At 39.1% G+C, this 16,359-nt stretch overlaps 2 protein-coding genes across 5 annotated transcripts in view; one reads left to right on the top strand and one right to left on the bottom strand.

The window, feature by feature from the left end:
• LOC113065112 (poly(rC)-binding protein 4-like) overlaps positions 1 to 2,736 on the top strand; it is a 72,959-nt gene extending 70,223 nt beyond the window's left edge. For 3 of the 4 annotated variants that reach the window (XM_026236307.1, XM_026236308.1, XM_026236309.1), the window contains one exon: positions 552 to 2,736. In XM_026236307.1, coding sequence (XP_026092092.1) covers positions 552 to 885 — 334 coding nt within the window. In that variant the 3' untranslated portion in view covers positions 886 to 2,736. Of the gene's footprint in view, positions 1 to 286 lie in introns of all 4 variants that reach the window. The other variant, XM_026236310.1, reaches the window with a different exon arrangement.
• Positions 2,737 to 11,884: 9,148 nt separating this feature from the next.
• Positions 11,885 to 15,786, bottom strand: LOC113065111 (putative RNA-binding protein 15B). The gene has a single exon (XM_026236305.1). The coding sequence runs from the start codon at positions 15,552 to 15,554 to the stop codon at positions 13,128 to 13,130; it is 2,427 nt and encodes an 808-aa protein (XP_026092090.1). The 5' UTR covers positions 15,555 to 15,786; the 3' UTR covers positions 11,885 to 13,127.
• Positions 15,787 to 16,359: the final 573 nt, after the last annotated feature.

Raw genomic sequence — 16,359 nt, 5'->3', positions numbered from 1 at the left:
CAAGTCTGGAGACGTCGCCCCCAATCAGTGTCACTCTCGAAGAATACTCAGAGACAGACGTCTCGTTTCAATGTATTGCATCAGAGCGTTCTGCATATTGAACACACCCCCTACTTGGTAATGTCCTGAGAAATCAGTTATATGCCATCAATATACATTGATGGCAGAGCACATTTCATTACATGCATTTGTCAACATGGTACTTGGTGCAAATGCATCTTTTTGACGACTAAAAAAAAAAGGAAATGCTACTGAAATTGAAATCATTTTGTTTCTTTTCCCAAAGCCCCAACCCAAGCCATCACCCTGAATTAAACAGCTCCTTTCCCATGAGTGCCAAGGTCCCCCCTCAAATAATCTGTTGCAACCACCAGCAAAACACACCTCTCTTATGATTTTTGGTTTCTGTTTTTTGATTCTTTCTTTTGTTTTCTCTCAATTTTTGTTTAACATGTCTTTTATTTAACCTTCTAACCCTTCTCCATCCGGCTCCCCTCCCTTGTCCCTCCACCCTCCTCTCCTCCACCTCCTTCCTTCCCTCCCTCGTACAGTTTAGAGACCGCCAAATCCACTGCCCAGTCCTCCTCCATGTCGACCCCCGTAGACCTCAACATGAGCTTCACCCAGACTGCTCCCCATGCATCGTCCTCTGCCGCAGCCCTGGCAGCGATGGGCGGCCTGCCCCATGCTCCAATCTTGGGCGCCCCCTATACCCTTCCCCTCTCCAGCCTCCTGGGAATCAAATCTGTCCCCTTCCTGGCACTCTCGGCCCCGGCTGCCACAGCTGCTGCCCCTGCCCATGGCACCTTGGCCTCCTACACCGCCAAGATCTCCTCTGCCAACGGCATCAAGAAACCAGAGCGACAGAAGTTTGCACCCTACTGAAGAGGAAATACCGAGTACTTCCTTTGTTTCCGATACAACGATCGGAGAGGAATACTTTAAGGTTCTTCTCTTCTAGCCTGATGTAGCGGTGTAGAAACAGACAGTACCAAATTTATTTTCTTTTTGGTTTGATAGCTTGTCCTGAAAAACTGTAGGAAAATAATCGCATACATTTTAAAATGTTTTAGTTTTTTTGGGCCGAGGTAGCCACTAAAGCCATAGACTATTCCTAATCTCCTATTTTCCCGAAATCTTTACACGTTTATTGTCAGCTCTTATTTATTGATGATAACGAAATATTCCCGCAAAGAGTTTATAAAGTAGAACACTGTTGACTGATGCTAATCTCGTGTATCAGCTTTTATACAATGATGTCTGTGAATGCTTCTGTATACAACTTCCTGATTTTTTTTTTAGAAATCTTTAAATGATGTATTAAAAACAAAATATGAAAAATGGAAATGTTTTTAAAATGACAACTGATCTAAACATTGCTTTTGCGTTACATTTTTACGTTTTGTTCACATTCGTCTTGAAATGTTATTTATTTGATTTAATTTATTGTATGGAGTGTTTCTCTTACAGTTTACTGTTGCTTTTCTGTAACGGCTGCAGGTAAAAAAAAAAACTAAAAAAAAACTTTTCAAATCTCTTCCATTCAATTGTGGTTACATACGTCCTGAAAAAGACACACGTCTAAGTAACCACAAACAAGATATCTGTTTAATTAGTAGTGAGTTTCTATAATTTCAATGGGAAGTGTATGGTGACACGGTGAATTCTGGTGTGATTAAATATCCCAATATGAAACGGCTAGCAAATTCATTTCTAAACTTTGGCTAGCTGTGGCAGAGTATGGACAATATTGTTTCAGGGGGTTTCTTTCACCATTTCTAATGGTATAAAATGACTACTATGCATGGTGACTGCCCTCGTCAGAAATTAATGCTGCATGTTTACTTGGCCCCTCACACGTGCACACTAGCAAAGATAGGTAATGCATAGGTCGCTTTGTTGATGGCGTTAAATCAGGCAGTGTTGCAGAAGAGCAATATTCGAAAATACAAAAATATAGACATATAGCAGACCTACACATAAACATGCTTCAAGTGTAGCTACAGTAACAATTATGCTCGATCACAGAGTATATTATGTGGACTGACTTTTTGTTTTGTTTTTTAAAAATATAGAAATAAAATCACACTTATTTTTCTAAACCTAGCGTCCTAAAAATTGAATGTGACCACTCACGATTCACTCACTTGGTAGATGTAGTGTAACCTTGACTCGTGTTTGTCATTTTTTTTCTTTATCGTAATTTGTTATTCTTTTCGTTTTGTTTAGATCTTCTCAAATGTCTTTCCCATACTCATTTGCATGAATTTAACTTGGCGTCTATGCAAAACATTTCGCGGGTGGTTCAGCAAGGTATCTTATGTCATGCTTCTTAGATGGCCCTAAATAAACCACCGTTGGGAAAGGGCTATCAGGAAAGGCGGATCCCAAGGCAAGGACAATGATGCTTTCGAATATATGAACCATGCTATGTAACATTAATATATATGTTATATTATATCCATATTTCCCATTCCAAAGCCTAACACATAACCACCCTTTCACACTCTATACAAAATGACACAGTGTGGCTATGACACGCACCATCACACTTCACCGCGATAATTCCACGATAGCTGGACATGGTTTGAAAACTGTTCAGATGCTTGAATTATCCGATTGTTTTTGGATTCACATGAGGATTTGTTTGTCAGCCTTGGCATAAATGCAACTCTTGTTTTAGTTTTATTCATCAATGCCATACAAAGGAATAAAAACAATACTGTATTAACGTAATCCAGTCTCTTTTGTCGTTTCTCAGCTGCGTGAAATGAAACAACATTAACATTAATAGCTGCGTGTGTGATTTCTGGGATAGTGACAATGGCTTACAATACAGTCTGTTTTTGTCTTTTTTCTTCAAAAAATTGGAACTTTAGACTTGAAAAGAGTTTGAACTTAACACCTCAAATAAACCAGCAATTGACACTAAGCCATAAGGTGCAATGTGTGTTTTAACTATGGTAAAATCAGCATACTTTATGACCTCCATTTTCTTCAAAATCTAATTTCTGAGTTGAAGGTTGCCAAAATTGGATCCCAAGCAAAAGATACTGTGAATGACATAATTGAATCAGACTTCAGAAATTAATTGCTTATAAAGTATTAAAACAGTATATGTTAAGTCGTTATGAAATAGAAATGGACCCGATGTATTTTCAAAATGCATCTTACAGGAAACGATTTTATGCAGGTTTAGTTTTAAAAAAAAAAGTTTTTGACCTTAAAAAATTCCCTAAAATTTAAATCACAATGTCATGACTTGATCTTCCAGAGAGACAACAGATTTTTCTCTGATGAATGCCATACTTCTCCAATCATTTTGTCCGCTTAAACCGTACCCCTTTCTTAAAACTAACTGTAAGCTCAAATTTAGATCACATTCAGCCAACAGACAGAACCAAGTCTATCCATCAAAAAAAAAAAAAAAAAATGTTTTTTTTCTTTTTCCGGAAATTTGCATAATTTACAACATAATATGTTGCTGTATGTCACACTATGTTGCATTGCAACTTCTTTGCAAAATATAAAGATATATACAAAAAAGTAGTAGTTTGAGGAATGCATCATGAAAGTACGACACAGCAAAGTTCTGTTGTTCTTCATTATGAATTTGATTATTAAACATTTTTGAGATAGTTCACCCATAAATTATAATTTCATCATTTACTCACCCTCACATTGTTCCAAGCCTTTATTAATTTTTATTTTCTGTTGAACGTGATCAATATTTTGAAAAATGTTGGTAAACAAACTGTTTTTGGTTGCCATTGACGTCCATTGTATTTTTTTTTCTCCACATCAAGGAAATCAATGTCTACCAGCAGATGTTTGGTTTCCAAGATTCTTTAAAATATCTTTTTAATGTTCAACAGAACAGAACTATTCCTTTAACAGCCGTTGAAATTACACTAAATGGTTCGCTAGATGCGTCTACCATCTCTAATCTCACGCTACATCCGTCATGAAAGGTTAATATGCTTACGTTAGAAATCAAATCTTCAAATAAGCTTTTCTCTGCATTCGTTATGAAGTATTAATGCCAACACACAGTCATTAGAGGATTTGCCTGTTCTGTCAACATCAACGTTAAATTTTTACAAGGTTTGCATCCTCTCAAAAGCTAATTAAAAAGCCATCGCGCAGTGGGCCGTTAAAATAAGCAATCTAAAATAAGACATCCCACTTTGTTTGAGCAAGTCTCTGTTGTGTCACTCAGTGCAGACGGTGTATTTTCATTTCTGAGGAAAAGCCCCTTGAGACTAGTACAGCTGAATCTCAATAGAGATAGCCAAAATTCATGTGTATAATAAACATACTGCGCTATAATAACAACATGCTGACACATCAGCCGCCCTTTCTATCTTACTATCCCAGCACAACCTGGGCTGAGAGTGCCGCCCGTGGCGGTTTGCCATCACACCACCAAATGCAACGACGCCAGAGATGAAAGCAGTCTATGAATAAAGCTTACACCTCGCCGCAGCTGCTCAAACACAAACAAATTCTTGCGGGCGGGGTGTTCTGTCCCGAACGGGTGGGGTGTGTGTAATGACAGCCTAAACACAGTCTACATCTCTCACAAAGGAGCTCGCCAATGCCCACACGCGACAATCTGTGACATCTTGCGCAAAAAACAACAACAACAACAACAAATCATGCCAGGTTTGGTGTCCTCCATTGATGTTGAATGTCCACGGCCTGAGACGGATACTTTTACAAGAGTAATTATGCAAAAAATACTTTGTACACCCAGTGAGTGGAATAACAATTGCAATTTACCAAGTTGAAGACAATCTGGAGACAAAGCAGTTGGAAACGGAGGCTGTTAATTATATGGTGATGGCCATTTGACTGTGGTGGGAGCTGAACACCAGTGGGCTTGGCATGCGGATAAAAGCACATGCTCCGTGCCATGTACTTGGGGTAAAAACAAAACCTCAAATTCAGAGGAAACTGAAATTCATCTCGGCACATTAAATGGAAACTAGAGTGTATTTTAGCCTGAAGCTGTTCATAATTATTTAGGGCCACTGTGACCTTCCCCAGAGGCAATACAAAAGCCTGTACAATATTTTGAACGTAATAAGAAAAATGGAGAGGGAGAAAAATGCAAGTTCTTCTATTATTAACATAGCAAACAAAACTTCCAGTTTCCATCACGAAAACATTCTTGAGATGATGGATTATTTCCCCTTTACACCTGGATTTGCCCATGGCAGTGTTGTTATTTTATAAATATTATAGTATTTTGAATTATGTTTTGTTTTTATATTATCATTTTACACTATATTATCATTTTACACTATATATGTGTATATATATATAGTGTAAAATGATAATATAAAAACAAAACCTAATTCAAAATACTATATTAGTATATATAATGACCGCTCCCCTCATCTTACATTGGTCGGGCAAACCAACAGCCCCACCCATATTGTAATTAATATTCATGAGCCAAACAGAACCTCACAGTTTATGTAATGTACAGCCAACGAAACGTAAACTTACTGTGGAATGATGTTAACAAGAAGATTAATCTTCTACAAAAAGATGCATATTCACAATGGTCACAATGTTTGAGGCCTAACTATTAAAAGTTTATGACAAAAACAACTAGACGTTAACTGGTCATACTGACATCCTTGATGAACTTGCAAACTGTTACAACGATTCTGTTACTGTAATATACTTCATGTCCGTCACATTAGAGTGACCTTTAGGCTTCAGTATTACACACAGCCATTCATTTGTCCAAGACCAGGTCAAGAGGCATCATGGGATACAAAATTGCAAGTCATTATGGACATGGTCTGGTTCATCACAAAATTAAAGGTTTGCTTAATAGCCTACATTTCTCCAAGATAAAAAAAATTATAATAATAAAAGTTGATGATCGAAGGCAATGAAGTGTATTAGTAATTTATTTTCTGGTGACCTGTTAATGGGTTGAGTTTATTTTCGCAGTGTGGTGAGCACACACTTCAAATCTTGAGTAAAGAGGAAAGTGGGATTTATATGGGAAACCAATTATTTAAAGTTGTGACTTTCGTTTTCAGTGTTTACAATCATTATTAATATGTTTGAGAGGTAAACGTTCTTTAAATAAACAAAGTGACTTTCTCATGAAAAATTGTTCTTTCATGTTAAGACTTCAACTACACAGTACTTCCTGTTCCAACAGGAAATACTGTGCATGGACTATATAATGTTCAAGTGAATGCAGTTTAAACTGACTTTTGTCCCTCCCAACGATTATTTGGATCGATACAGCTTCACAAACGGCGCGTGGGTTGGTTTTTAGTCCCTGCAATTACGCGTCTATGAGACTGCGTCACACCGGCGGATCTGAAACTTACACAGCAATCCTACAATCAGCCACAATGAGGGTTTTCAGCACAGGCAATCTAATGCCAGAGGTCTGCGTGTTAAGTGATTAAACATTTGTCTCGTGAGAGATTCACGACGGTCCGTTGAGCACACAGCCCATTCATCAAGCCATTCATACACACATCATGTACAAACTGCCTCCCCATTCACTATATGCAAAACAAACTGTGAAAGGCACAACTGAATGTCCTGCTTCTCAACACAACCCTTCTGAAGGACTAAAGCTTTCTCGTGGAGGCTGAAAGACATTTCTGTGTGCCTCTGCTCATCTTCTCCCTCCCTGAAATAGTGATCCTCAATCCAATAGCATCAAACTCGTCACCTCGTATCAAAGGCCTCTGAAGTTTCCGCTGGCGGTGTCCCAGAGGGCCACGCGTGCCCTCATGGTCCAGGAGGACAATCAGAAAACAGGATCAATCAGGGGCTGAAACAGGAGGAGATGAAGCAGCTGGACCCCCGTCACCATCTGTCAGCCTGGAGCCGCTCATCTGTAGGAGAACAACACTTAAAAAACAAGTACAGCTGTGCTGGTATCTGTGCACATTTAATGATGGGTAGCAATTAGGGTTAAAAATTCATTTCAGGTAATTGTTGTTTACTTGCATAATAAAACCTAAATTATTTAGCAACAGTGTTGTTTAAAACTATATATTACTTTGCACACTGATTTGGAATAATTATGTTTTTTTATATTTTTTAAAGAAGTCTCTTCTGCTCAACAAGGCTGCTTTCAAAATACAAGAAACAGTAACACTGTAAAATATATACAATTGAAAATAACGGTTTTCTATTGTAATATTTCAAAATGTAATTTATTCCTGAGATGCAAAGCTGAACTTTCAACATCATTACTTCAGTCTTTAGTGTCACATGATCCTTCAGAAATAAATGCGTGCATACATACACACATAAATAAATATCTAATAAAATGTAGCTTTTTTTATTTTTATTGTTTGAGCAGCAAATCAGCATATTAAAATGATTTCTGAAGGATCGTGTGACACTGAAGGCAGGAGTAATTTACACTTTAGTCACTTTACACTTTAACATATATTCAAATAGAAAACACATTTTAAATTGTAAAACTATTTCACATTATTACCGGGTTTTTTTTTTCCAGCTTCTTAAAAAAAATAATAATAATAATCTTAATTTTTCCACATTTTTGATTGGTTGCAAATAATCGTAATCATAAAACAACTTAATTGATTCGTCATTTCATAATTGCCGTTAATAACTGCTTTATAAGCTGCCTCTGCTTGTCAATGGAAGCTGCTGTATCATAAGCTCAAACAGCTCCCCTCTGATGTTCTCCCTGCTGGAAACCATGCTCTTCATTAACATTTATTGCTAATTAGAGATGGGATACTTGCACTTCCCCTAAGGCAACCTAAAATAATAAATAAATAAATGTTAGACTGTTGTAAAAAAAAATATAATAAAATAAATTTCAATTGCTTCATGAGTTTTCTTAAATTTGAAGTACTCACCTGAAGCATTTGAGTGAACAGCACAAAACCTGTGGCACATTTCATCCCGCCAAATTCTTATAAATAAAACACATATTTTACTTTCAAATATTCTGATTTATACATTTAACACTACCTTTATATTGTACATTAAAAGAAAATAAAAAAATAATCATTACCATAATAGGGAAAGTATATATATAAACAATAGAGCAAATAAATACATATCAAATGACTAGTATCTTGATCTAAAGAGAACTGCCATTGAGAAAAATAGAAATAAAAAAAATTATGGAAGCTATTTTCATGAAAATTATGATTAAAACAATTTAACGCCATCTAAAAGTTTGGGGTCAGTACAATTTTTGTAAATTAATACTTTTACTCCTGGAGGATGCGTTCATTTAATCAAAAGTTACAATAACATTTAAGTTACAAAATGTTTCTAATAAGCATCCCAAAAAAAAATGAAATAAAAATATGAAGCAGTCAAACTGTTTTCAACATAAATTCTAATTCTAATAATAATAATAGTTTCTTGTGCGTAAGATCAGCACATTATAATGATTTCTCATTCTAATATTCTTAAGGATTATGTGACACTTTTAAGACTGGATTAATGATGCTGAAAATTCAGCTTTGATTACAGAAACAAATCATATTCTAAGATATATTCCCATAAGAATCAGTCCTTTTAAATTGTAATAACATTTCTCAATAGTACTATTTTTTTTCATCAAATAAATGCAGCCTTGGTGAACATAAGACACTTCTTTTAAAGTTTCACTGACCCAAAAGTTTGAACAGTAGTATGTATATTATTACAGTGTGCAACATGTTCTCAATACGTTTTGAGAGATTCATCAATCCGCAATAAGAGCGAACAATGTTTGGGCAGCACTGTGCCTGCTTCATTCTTTAAAAATACACCCGCTATCTCATCGGAATAAAACAGCTGACAACTGTTCCTGCGAGATTCCTGCCCGTCTCTACCTTAACCGAGGTGGATTTGCGAGACAGGGCCATGAGCTCCTGACAGCGCTGAGCAGCTCTCTTTGTAGTCTTGTAACAATGCCTAAAGCGATACGGAAGGCATGTCACAAACATATACATGTGACGCCAAAAACCACACGGCCACCTGCCGCTTTCTGACATCATCCACCAGGCTTGTCGGGTCCCTGCTGATGTTGTGGTCGCACCATATCCTGCCAGCTTTACTAGGTCTCCACTGGTGCACATCTGAGGCTTTATAGGAGATCATTTGGATCTTGTGATTCTGGAAGGGTAATAAACAAAAGCGTGAGCCCATACGTCCATTTGAGTCATAAATATAAAAAAAGAGACATGCATAATTGTAATTCCATAGAGGTTTAAGCTGGACTAATGGATTGCACGCACTGCGTGTCACTAATGGCTGAACTCTCGTTCATATGTGTTCTTACCAGAGGTCCGTAAAGATGAAGAAAACGACGACAGATGCGGTCGACTCCTTCAGGCCGGCTGAGAGGCATGAGGGGCCATGTTTCATTGATTTTCCTCACTTTAATGGATTTCATTGGGCCTTCTCATGATTCTACATTAATATTTAATTACTTTTGTCTTCCATTTCCTGCGCTATACCAGCGGCAGGCTAGCTTACAGTGAAGTGCTTTGGGTCGATGGACTGCTAGCAGGAACCGGCCAAATCCCTGAAACACTCAACCCTCGTCTACACCCCAGGGACCAAACGCATGATTCAAAACAACAAAAAGGGCAAAAAAAGATTTGGGTGAAGACATTAGCCAACAGCGTATTAAAACAACCCTGAACAGCAATGGGATTCACGTGCCCATTCTTGTGAATATATAACCTTGTGTGCTACATCCTTCCTGTGAATATTTGGAAATCATACCAAGCAAGGTTACTTAGTTGGTTTGAATTGGCTTTCCTGTCAAACGATTCCTGCTACCTGAAACTGTGTGGCCTTTTTAGAAAGGAAAATCAGCAACGCAGTTGTGTTTATTATAGGTTGAGGTGAATTGTGGACGGTAATGTATTTGAGTGCCATAGTGCAAACTAAAGCGATCAGACATATACAGGTCAGATGAGCTGCTGGCTCAGCACACCATGCAAAGATGCTTTTCTTAAAAATCCTTTCAAGTGCTGCTTCAAAGGATGCATCAATGTCAGTAAAGAAAAAAAAGCCATCGATTGCAAATAGCAAAATGTTGAAAATCTAAATGCCTTAAAAAAATTAAGAGCTTTAACCGGTTAACTGTCACTCACATTTTTGAACATAGACTTGAAATTGCATGATCCAAACCTACATTTGTATAATTAAAGACTGAAAACATTTTGTAACATGATATGTATGTACCATATTCATGGCAATGTAGTGTTTGATTTTAAAATGGGTTTCAAAGGATGAATTTTGAGATTTTAAGTTTTCAAGTGATATATCATTTCTGATGATTTCTAAAGTGTGACAAAGAAGACTTTATTTTGACAAAGGTCAGAACTCTTATTATGATGTAGGTTTTTGAGATGCACTCTTGCCATTAATTAATCTAATACTTTTCCTACATTATAAATAAATAATAAAAAGATATCTATTTAGGAGTCTTAAACCTTTCCAATGATATATAGTCTGTTGTTTGGAAGTAAATGTAGGCGTCCCACCGAGGGGACGGGTGACAGTTAATAGGTTAAAAAAAAAAAAAAAAAAAAAAAAAAAGGTTAAAATACTTCTTTTGCATGTTTAATCTGAATAAGTGAAAAATTTGAATTACAGAAGAAATATCCATAAACATAAAACATTTAAACTAAGCTTTCATTAACATCCACAATTCACCTTTAACCGGTAATATGTCATATCAAAAACGAAGACTAAATTTGTAAGATTTTGGACATAACCATTAAAATACATATAATGTATTAAAATTATTATCATATAAGCAAGTTAATGTGGCTATGTAAATTGGTAGTGAAATCTGTGTAATATTTAAATGCAGATTACCTCACTGTCCCACTTATTAAATATTTGATAAATTCAGATGCATTGTAAATTTAAAATACATTTGTTAGGTTTACGTGACACCCTATTTGCCTCAATAGACTGATTATATCATTAAGTCATAATTATACTTCAAGACAAAATCGTAACGTAGCTATTAAGAGTCAAATATAAATAGACTCCGGTCAGCACATATTAACTCCAAGTACACTTACATCGCAGTTCTCCAACAGCAGATATCAGCGGACCGCTCAAATCACACTAGCTGTTGACAAGTGCAAACACAAAAACCTGTACAAATGGCCAATTTCAAAAGAATTGGCCATCACCTTGAAAGCAGGCGGTCCGGTCATGTAAGTAACTCTTAAGCCTCTCTGCACAGATAGATGGTCAGCAGGAAACAGATCTGACAGACAGGACTGCCGCTTAGATGCTCTCATTCTGACATTGAGAAGTGGGCTAATTAAGTGTTAGTCTGAAGTACAATGCATTATAAATAATTAACAAGCTTCTGAAAACAATAAGGCTGGTTAATCTTCCAGCATCATGTAGATCAATATATTAAACAGCATAAACACCACATGCAAACTACCTCATTTGCATACTAGCATAGGGTGAATCTAAATGAAGATTGCCTTCAAGTCGGTTAAATGCAGCAACAATGTCTCAGCAAGCGTTTAATATGCACTGCACTGACTGTTTTCCCTCAAGCAACTTCCCACTTGCACAGCAGGAACCCGCTGGTTTCATATGTTGAGTTAAGGTTGTTTTTCTATGACCACACTGCTATCTAGTGGTTATTCTAAGCTACTTCACAGTCAAGCCCCATTTGAACTCTGGAATCTTTTTTTGTTTGTTTTAATGATGGATGTGGTTGCCTGGTTACTACTTTAACCTTCAACTTATTAATGGAGAGAACTGAACTGGAAAGGTAACTATGGAGAAAGGCAGAAAGAAATGGCATTGATTTGAACACTGAATGCAGCTTTGCAAATAATAATGGAGGTATGGATTAAAATCAAGCACAAGGAATGTTTACTTTTTTATACGCCATACATGTTTCGCATACAGACAAGAAAAAAAAAAATACTTCTAGTAGAAAGTATTACCAAAAAAAAAAGTGTAAAATAACAACATGATTAAAAATAAACAATGGAAAATTACTGTTCAGTGCAAAGGGTTGTATGTAGTGTTGGCGAGTGGACATTCAAATCTCATCAAGTACAATCTGAAAATAACACTTGTTTCAGGTTCATACGTTATTATGAGTTTAAACCCACTGGACATTTTTGAAAACCTTTAGAATAGCACTTGTTTAAAATGTTTTGGCTCAGTGGGTTACAATGACTTAGCAAATAGTCATTCCAGTGGAGGGCAGTCGAAAAACAGCTAAGACTTAAAACTGCTGTACAAACAAACAGTCACACAAGTTTAACAATAGTGTTCGTAGCGTTTACAAACATTAGTGTGTCTGGATCGGTACAGTACTCGTTTAGTAAGTTAGGTATGGTCACATGACCTTTCTGTTAGTGCTGCAGGTGTATATTTATAACAGTATACAATAAAAATGCAGTGGCCTCAAAGACTAACTTCATTTTTTCTAGCTTACCTGATGCGTTACATGATTAGAGAGGTAGATGCCGTCAGTCATGACACCAACGCCTTACCTGAACTATCTGAACATCCTGCCATGTCAAGTACTGTATTATTTCTGAAAAACAAAAATCATCTAGGTTTTGTGAAACGGACAGCAGATGTAATATGGGAGGGAAGAACTGTTACTGAATGAAAAAAGCCACTAACATGTTATCATACAAGAATCCCAGACCAACTGACCTTAAAGATGAAACGAGTGTAAAAACTGTTTTAGAGTAAATTGAATGTGACGGTTCAACGATGAATGGATTTGTGAACAATCCACACACATTTGAGTTTTAAAAATGAGACTTAGTACATTTTAGTCCATTATAGCGAACCACTGGAAGGAGACGTCAAATTGCTTGTGCATGCATTAATATAAAACATTTTAAATAGAATAAAATTGAATATTTGTAACACTTCTGAAAGAAATGTAAACCCCTTGGTGTAAAACTTATTGGCAGGTTCATAAAACAACTTTTCTGGGGATGCTGTTCAGTTCCCAAAACGTTTTAAGGAAACACTGATCAAGTGGACTGTTTGAGAGTATTAAAGTAAAAAGGTACATCTAATCCTAAAATCATGAAAGGCATAAAATCTGTGTGGAACGTTCTAGAGTAGAGTTAACTGAAGTGTTAAGGTGAGTCTCTAACAACCACAAAGACCAGGTGGTCCTCCTCAAGTTTCCCAATAGTCTTCAGAGCAGTCTGGAGATACTGCTGTGAGAAGTCACATGGAGGGAAGGCGTACAACATGCCCCCCATCTCTCGCTCTTTGGGGCCGCCGAGGGGCAAGCCGATGACCCCTGCTGCCTGTTTGTTCCTGAGGTATGTCACCAGGTTGCGGAGAAGGCGCTGTTGAAGGCCCGATTCTGGAGGAGGGGCATCTCGGTCCATGGGGCCCTGGACGGCGAGGAGGACAGCGTAGCCATCCGGGATGCCTAGCTTGATGCGTCGCGTCACTTCATCTAGTTTGGGCTGATCCAACCTCAGCCGCTGAGCGATTTTAAGCTGCGTGATTTTGGAACCGCCTGCTTGGTTGTCTTTCATGAGGGCATGGAGAAAGTTCACGCCCCCCTCGAGCATGTGCATGTTTGTGGGGAAGCAGCTGTTTTTAAGAACGAGGGAACCGTGCCACACGCGACTCAACGTCTGGGCGTATTCGGAGAGCGTGCTGGGCTTTTTGGAGTCCGTTTTGGACTGCGAGTCAGGGTCGCTCTCTATTTTGCGGTGATTGCGCTCACGCTCGTCCTTTCTTGGATGTAAAGGTTCGTCCTGCGCAGGACGTTCGTCGCTGGAGTGTGTGCTGATGTCAGGGGTGTGATCAAGAGGTTCTGAGGTGGAGTCCGGGAGACGGCCACGGCCCCTGTCCGGACTGTCTTCAGGAGTAGACGGTGCCCCAGCTTTGAGCTTTGACCTCCCGCGTTCCTCTGCCGGACGGTCGATGGGACTGAGGCTCCTTCGCTTGCGCCGCTCCTCACAGTTTTTCCCGCGTTCTAGCTCTCGCTCCTTCACCCAGCGCTCCCTGCTGCGGCTACGACTGCGCTGCCTGACCCGCCCAAATGCTTCCGGGTTTGCTCGCCGCTCAATTCCTTTCGGCGGACTCCAGTCCCGGTCTGAAAGGCGCTCTCTTTCTCGCTCTGCGAACAGGGGGTGTGACGGCGACCGAGCCCTTGCTCTCAATTCTCTCTCTAGGCTGTGGTGGCGTCCGTAACCATCAGCTAAAAGTTCGTAATGTGGAGGCGGGAGCAAAGGCGGCTGGTATTGTTGAGGGTACGCCCTCGTCTCCTCAGCTTTAGCAAAATCCACACGCAGCCGACGATTCGGACCGCCCAAAGGGAAGCCACGCATTTGTGCACAAGCAGCCTGCGCTGCATCCAGACTCTCGTAATGAATGTAAGCAAAATTATCTCCCTTCACGTAGTCTATAGTGCGAATACTCCCAAAGCGATCAAACTCGCGGGCTAAAGCAGCCAGCGAGGTGTTCGGGCCAAGTCCACCCACCCAGAGCCGAGTCGTCGGATTGGCCTTCCCGTATCCGATCTTAATCGGGTTGCCGTTAATCATACGTCCCTGCATGGCCAGTTTGGCCCGGTGAGCCATATCCAAGTTTTGAAATTTAAGAAAAGCATACGCACCCCCTTGCCCGCGGGCGGGCCGCTTGATAACAACTTCTTCAATAATTCCATACTTGTCAAATCCTGTTCGTAGTTCCACCTCAGAAATATTATGATCCAAGTTGCCGATGAACAAGTTCCTTGTGGCTCTCTGATCGTCCTCTGGTTTTAACTCCTCCTCAGGAAGCTGATACGCATACACACGGCTTCTCTCCTCCAAAGCACTGTAATAGTCCAAAACACGGTCCCTGCTGAGTCCCATACCATCAACATAATGCCTGGGTCGTATATCTCGAAGGGCACTACTCCCAGCCCCCGGTGAAAGTGACCGCTGCCTGTAAGTGTATGCAGCACTGTGCAGAGACACATAACTCACATCTGGAGGCGTGACACTGCGACGCCGCATGTACATGGGTTCAACTTTAAGTGGACGATCATAAAGCACCAATCTGGTTTTTGCATGACGAGCTTCCCGCGCGTTTTCCGTGTGTCTGAAGTTGACGTAAGCGACACGCCCCAGTTCAGGCGTGTGAGACAGCTTGACGCTCACATCCCCGAACTTTTTAAACTCATGGAACAGCCCGTCCTCTACGTGTTCATCAGAAAGCTGCGATCCAAGGTTGCTGATAAGTAGTGTCTTGTATTCTAGTCGAGCACCCACCGTTTCCGCGGATGGGGTCTTACCTTTAGGCAGGACTGAGGTGGTTCGGAGAGGGGCTCGACCCAGCAGACCCAGTTCATGATGCGCGCGGTGATGTAGACTCTCTCTCTCCTCACGGACCCGCGGTTTTTCCCGCTCTCTGCTGCGGCTTCGTTTGTGGTAGGTTCGGCTCTCGGCGAGCAGAAGCGCGAGCGGCGGGTTCGGTTCGCGCTCTCGGTCCCGCTCGCGGACGCGTTTGGCGAGCGTTCTGGACGGACTCGCGTCGCGCTCGGCCTGCCGCTTCATTTTACAGTGATGCTCCCGCTGCAAAAATATAAAATCAGCTCCGAGGTGAGATCTTACGGCTCCGAGAGATTTTGCACATCCGTGAGGAGAGTCCTAACTAACGTTTCCACGGGAAAACGTTCGCCTGAATGTTAAATTTCACAGATAAAAATAAAAAGACAAACATTAGCGTCCCATCAGCTGCATCTATTCCGCCATCTTGGACAAAAGGAATGTGCGCGCTCCGCGAGTGGGAGGAGACTCTGCTGACGTCAGAACGCATCGCATGACGCTATTATAGTTGTGGAAAATAATTTTTATTTTATATATAATATATATTTTTTTAAATATAATATAAAGTATTGTTGTACAGTTTAAGCGTGCAAAACAAAATAGCAACAACAACAAAACATAAACGGAACAAAACAATAACTAGGGGGAAAGGTGCTATATAATATTAGGGCAGTTACATCAATTTGAAAAGCTTACATCAAAAAGCGTTTTTTAATTTAAAAAAAAAAAAAAATATTTTAAGATTAGTTTTAGAAAAGATAATATGTTGGTTTCTTTTGAATTATTTTTGACTGATGAACATAAGACATTGCTAAAATAATTAATAGATGTTGTGTATTTTTTTCTTTTTTTTTCTAAAAACAATGTAAAATATAATGAGGTCCTAAATTAAACTTTGTGTAATGTTTTTGTTGTGTCTATTGAAAAAAAAAATAAAATGGAATGGATTACTTTCGTATTGCATACTCTTCTTGGTTTAAATTATGTGAAATAATTAAATAATGTAAAAAACGTTTTATTATTATTATTTTTA

The sequence above is a fragment of the Carassius auratus genome, chromosome 47 (assembly GCF_003368295.1).
Source record: "Carassius auratus strain Wakin chromosome 47, ASM336829v1, whole genome shotgun sequence".
Lineage (NCBI taxonomy): Eukaryota > Metazoa > Chordata > Actinopteri > Cypriniformes > Cyprinidae > Carassius > Carassius auratus.
This window is presented reverse-complemented; position numbering and strand designations above follow the sequence as displayed.

What these genes read in the sequence shown, in the direction of transcription:
- LOC113065111 (XM_026236305.1), bottom strand. Translation starts at nt 15,554, where the DNA reads ATGAAGCGGCAGGCCGAGCGCGACGCGAGTCCGTCCAGAACGCTCGCC.